We start from the raw sequence: 6,030 nt of genomic DNA on the forward strand, positions 1-6,030 counted from the left end.
TTGATCAATCATGTTCTGCGTAATTACCCTACTTCCTTTCACTGCCAAAAAAATGTTCTGGTCTACAGGAAGAAAGAACGTGTACAAATAACTGTGTCAGATGTCAGCATCCCCAGAATACACAGTAGAAAAAGTTACCCACTGCGTTCCATGAAGTTCAGCATCAGACAAGAGGAAGGAGTTAAACCAGTGTGGAGGGAATTTTCCATACAATGAGCTTGGTGGCATGTTCAAATAAGGGCAAGGCTTTAGAATTGTGATAGGGAGCAGAGAATATCCAGGGATTTGTGAGGAACTAACACCTAGGTGTACTTAGCATTTACCAGTGTAAATCAAGAATTTACATCAAGGTTTGGTTGTTCTTCTTCTGTATTTGTAGTATTCTGCGTATGCTGCCATATTTACTTTGCATATTTGCCTTAGTCATTCATACACTACATGTTTACTCTTCCATATGTGCGTACGTTTTAATGTTCTGAAACTCTTGTGCATTAAAGCAGTTAATTCCAACAACTGTCACCTCACTGACTTGTGTTCCATTTTCCCAAGAGCTGGCTGATGTAATCGATGAGCTGATTGAAAGTGGGGGACTGTCTGTGGGTCCTCATAGTGCAGCTCTGAGATTCACGGAACAACACTCTGGGTGGAATGACGTCCAGACTGTGACAGAAATTCTCACCTCATCATTTAATGCTGCTTTGCCCTCACCGTGCTTTGCAAAGCTCTCTCCTCTGTGGATGCAGACCACACACACCCATCTTCCCCCTTTTCAAGAGTTTTCCCATCATGGTTTCTTGTGAAATTGGGGGTGTGGAGCTGGATACTAGCGTTTGATGGGTCCTGTGGTTCTCTGTATGGAACATGTGTGGACAAGTGATGGCATTACGGGACCTTAGTGAAGGGAGACACCAGTGCACATTCACCCACCTGACCCACACTCAGCACTGTAGAGGCTCATGGAGGTTGTCTATGGTCCTCACAGTCTCCCTTGTCATGTCCCTGTCCCTGTGGTTCTTCACTCAGGTCCTGAGGACTCATCACCACTTCTTCGTTTTCCCCCCATGAGTCCCTGGATCCTGGTCTGTCACACCATCACCTCCCCCAGCCCTGGGACCAGTAACCCACCTACATGGTCAATTAAGGACACGAGGACTCAGATTCATGGCACTTCCCTGCTTTTGATTCCTTGGGTCAAATTATTCACACTTCCTCTAGAACTAACTCAGAACCTCCATGGCAAAGTGTCCAAAAAGCAGAAGTCTTTCTTTGGGCCTCAGATCTGTGCCATTCACAATATTACACAATTAGTTGCCCGATATATTTACTCAACAAACACGTCTGAGTTTGTCCTTCATGCCAGCCTGTGTTCTGGATCTGTAGATACATTGGTAACAAAACATGAAAACATTTAAAATCTCAAGTTCCATGGAGCTTCTACACCAGTGGGAAAACCCACAGTGAACAGAGTCACTGTCATCACAAATGTCCCCACGGGGGCTGGAATCCCCACTGACCTGTGATTCCCCTCAGATATGGAGGCGACCCTGAGGGACAAGACACACGAGCCTCACAAAGGACAAACAGTGCTGGTCTTGATGGCCTCCCACAAGGTGTCCTTGTTCTCTGTCCCTGCTGCCGAGCTCCAGGGGACTCAGTGCAAGTCCCTCTCACTCACCAGGGCCTCGCACAGCATCTCCATATAGACCTATGCACCCTTTTCTTCACTTTATTTAATTTTTTGCATTATTGTCACAGTGATAGTTCAAATGTCTGCATATGATGAAGCCCCTCTCTGCTTATAAAACTCCTAACCATTGCCTCCACATCATGATTGAATAAAAATTTTTAGTGTCTCATTCAAGGTATCCAGGTGCCTGCCATGAACTGATGCCCTTCTCCTGCCTCACCTTCCCCATGTGTAGTCTGTAAAAAACACTAATGGGTCCTGTGTGCAAATGATTCTTAACCCTGAACACCTGAGTCTCATTCCATTACACTCTTCACATCTCACAGCTCACATCCTGAGTGCCCTTTCCCCAGGAGATCATAGGGGGTCTCTTATCCAAATTGAGACACAGGATGTGCCAGCTCAGAACTCTTGGATGACAACCCTCTGCCATTAGGCAAGGACACTCAGTCCTGGAAGAAGCAGTCACAGCATGACTGTGCTCCATCCCCTATGGTCTGTCCTTGTACCATTTAGACCCACCAGCTCCTGTCATCCATTGCATGAGCAGCTCTTTCCAGGACCTTTGGGCAAATTGCAAGGGCACATCCGCAGGAGGAACTGTAACATTTGCTTCTAGAGTTGGTCTCAAGCTATAAGGATGCTATTTGTCCTCTCCTTCCACCTCCCATGCTGATTCCCCTGCCCTCTCTAGTCTCCAGGGGTCTGTGCTCAAATCCACTTCCTTCTGAGGACAAGTGTTTGATGTTGCTGTAGCTGTTCTCTTCCCATCACAATCGGGGAGGAGAGACTCTCCAAGGCCAAGCTCAGCATTTCTCACCCACTTCTTGTGACAGCAGCCCCACCCCGTGCTGATAATCAGAGTCAACTGTCCCTGCCAGTTTGGTGACTTTTCTCTTTATGTATAGGTCTCTTGTTATGTTAAATGGGAAAAAATGTATCTCTAATCTAAGGGTAGGGGAACATTCGGGGTGCCTCCAGGCTCTGTCACCAGACTTGGAGTAGAGACAGATACAGACCATGGAGTCTCTCAGAGTCTTTGTGTCTACTGGGCGGGGGGCGGGGGAGCAGCAGGAGTCAAAATGGCAGGTTGGCTTCCAGATGGAGTAGCTTTGGCTGCACAGACAGGAGTTTACACTTAAAGAGACTCAGGGAACAATGGGGCTCTTCACAGTCACTCAATCCTGAAATCCTGGTGCAGTGGAATCCTAATGGTTTATTTTGGCCATTGGATGAATGAGAGGCTGTGCTTTTCTGGTTCTGCAGACAGTATTTACATATAAATAAGTGGCTGGTAAACATGATTAATATTTTCACACTTTTTCCCTTAGCATAGATGAACATGAACATAGAACACGTGACCATGGTTTGTCTGTGAAAGGCTGACAATTTGCTCAGGAGCCTCACCCTGCACGTGGGGTTGGCCTTGGACTTCACCCTCCCAGGAGAGAAGGAACTGTATTTTTATTCCCGTGTGAGTGATTTCAAACTTTTAATTTTATAAACATTTTGCACTTACAGAAAAAATGTTAGTAAACAAAACTTTGCCATCATTTTCATCCACATTTTTCTAACCTTACAATCTTGCTATAGGAGGGTCATATTTTAAAAATTAGAAGCTAGCTTAGGTAAATAATATTTACTAAACTGGAGGTTTGATGTACATTTCAGAAAATTTTCAATATATCATTTTTTCCAAAATGCAGTCCAAGCATCCAACAATGCAATAAGCACGACAGAAAACAAACACACACAAATGTATATTATTCTAATATACTAGGTAAAATGCTTGTTTAAAAAATTTTATTTTGTGTTGCCTCGATATGAAGTTTCTCTTAGAAGACTTTTCAACAAAGATGAGAAGTGTCATTAAAAGGACAATTTCCCACTCTGCTCCTCCCCTCACAGCCCAGCGCCAGGTGCCCTGGGAAACCTGGTGTGGAGATGCCGCCTAAAGCCCCTCACCTGTCCCCGTCCGCTCACCTGTCCCCGCATCTCACCTGCCCCAGGGGAGGTGGCCCAGGGGCTGGGAAGGGGGTTTCTGGGAGGCCCTTCTAACCAGGTGTCAACTCAGAGCATCAATATTCACCTAAGTCATGGAAACCCTCTCAACTGGCGGTTGTAGGTTTCAATTTGAAAACAAGGGAAAAGAGAAATCAACTCACAGTTTTCATTGATGACCTGAGATTTGAAATCTGTTTCTGAATGTTCCAGGTTTACGCAGGTTGATTTAGGAGATAAGGTGACCTGGAATTTAACTGGAGTAAATTTCAAACAAAAGTGTTCAGGAATAATGTTATAATAATGGAAGTGTAGGCATATTCAAATCTTTAGCCTTCCTAAAACACTTAGGGAGAGAGCTTGTTGAAAAAATGGTTTGCCCACAAACACACAGTTCTGACCCAGCAGGCCTAGTCAGGGGAAAAGCATTACCTACATGCTCTCAGGGACACTCTCATTTAAATGGCAATAAAATATCCATTTAAATCAATACATGAGTACATCTTGTTACAGCTTCTGGAACACAGGCAGGATTACAAAGGGCAGTGGGGACTCTGAGTCTCTCGATGGTTAATGTGTCTGCACTCAGCCTTCACCCGTCATGGTTGTAGGAAGAGGGGAAGACAGGAAACTCATTCTGCCAGGGTCACACCTGGGACAGATGGGCACACCAAGGGCAGAGACTAGAGGAGGCACGTGGAGAGGAGTGACACAGTAATGGGGCCCGGAGGCCCCTCCCCTTACTATTCTGACCTTTCCCATCCTCTCTCTTTCCTTGTCACTAAAGCTGAGCCACTCTGAGCACAGGAGGAGGTTTTGGTTGCACTTCCCCATGGGGTCACATCACTGTGTAAGTATAACTACTCCTTTCCAGAGCACAGTAATAATCGGCCTCGTCCTCAGGCTGGGCCCCTGTGATGGTGAGGGCAGCTTTGTTCCCAGAGATGGATCCTGAGAAGCGCTCAGGGACCCCTGAGGGGCGGCTGTTTGTGTTGTAGATGAGCATGCTGGGAGGCTTGCCTGGGGTCTGCTGGTACCAGCTGGGGTAGTTACTCCTAGAGACTGAGCCAGAGGTAAGGCCACAGGTGAGTGTGACTGTCCCTCCTGGAGACACAGATAGTGATGGCTCCTGGGTGACGACAGTCTGAGAATCCACACCTGAAACCAACAGGAAAGACACGGGTGTTGTTATGAGAGACAGGATCACCCCAAGACCCTGCTTTGTTGTGTCCCCCAAGAATGCAGAGTGCCTTCCTCTGACCTGAGCTGTAAGTGAGAAGCCCGAGCAGGAGCACTGTCCAGGCCATGGTGGGTCACTCACAGGACACAGCCTCCTCAGGCTTCTGAGGTGGAGGGTGGTGTCCTTGGCGCCTTTTCTTGCCTCTGAGACTATTAGGAGGAGCAGATGCCTCATGCAAATTAGCTTCCTCTCTTGGTGACACAGTGTCACCCAGATGTCCCCAGGGTAGATGTGGAAGGAGGCAGATGTTGGGACCTCACACAGACCAGTGAAGATAGAGTGACTGAGGCACTGAATAGGCACAGTGACCTCTGTCACCTAATCAGGGAGTGAGGAGGGTGAGAGCAGAGGGATCTTGGTCATGATGGGGAAGCCCCAGCCCTCTGACTGCTCAGAATTCCTTGTTGGATCTGAGACTCTCCCAGCTCCAAGGGTCTCTTGTCCTGTGTCCAGAAAGACTCATGGGCTAAGTTCTTCATGCAGAATTGGCTTTGTTGTGTGTCTGTCCATCTGACACTGGGTGTGTGCACATCAGGTGGGAACAACTCATTGAATGTAAAGTATATGAGTCAGAGGTTGTGTAGCTCTTGGGGACCCTTGTGATGGCAAGTCACATACTGTGCAGACACTGCTTCCCCAAGTGTGGAAGATTCAGAAAAGAATTTGCTAGTTGTCCTGTCCCAGAACCCCGTCCCCCAGGGCCAGGCAACAGCACCCCCTACTGTCTTCAGAGCTCACATGTTCCAGGCCTCCTGACACCACACAGCTCTCCTGCAAGGCCAGGAACAAAGGGAATGACTACTGCCCTTGGATGTTCTCTGTTGTCACTGACTAAGGCAGTACACTCAGTGGGTCCCTGCAGTGTGGATTGGGTACCAGACACTGATTTTTACATCACTATTGACCTCTGAAGAGTTAAATACAGGACGTGGAGCACACAGCTTGTTACTAGGTATTTCAAGGTTACCTGGGAACATTCTACACTGTTCATTCTTATAGGTTAACTTATGTCCCTGCTGTTGGTGTGGGGAGGGTCTCCTCTTGGTCCCCAGCCCCCATTGCGGAGGCTGTGGCTTTTATCCCTGTCTGTGCATGAGACACA

At 47.3% G+C, this 6,030-nt stretch overlaps 1 gene segment (V, D, J or C); it reads right to left on the bottom strand.

The window, feature by feature from the left end:
* Positions 1–4,526: 4,526 nt before the first annotated feature.
* Positions 4,527–5,041, bottom strand: LOC119002842 (immunoglobulin lambda variable 8-61-like). The segment is given in 2 exon segments: positions 4,527–4,846; positions 4,950–5,041. Coding segments are annotated over 2 exon segments (366 nt in total).
* Positions 5,042–6,030: the final 989 nt, after the last annotated feature.

This window comes from Sturnira hondurensis, unplaced genomic scaffold (assembly GCF_014824575.4).
Source record: "Sturnira hondurensis isolate 20B ecotype Veracruz unplaced genomic scaffold, ASM1482457v3 Scaffold0018209, whole genome shotgun sequence".
NCBI classification, from domain to species: domain Eukaryota; kingdom Metazoa; phylum Chordata; class Mammalia; order Chiroptera; family Phyllostomidae; genus Sturnira; species Sturnira hondurensis.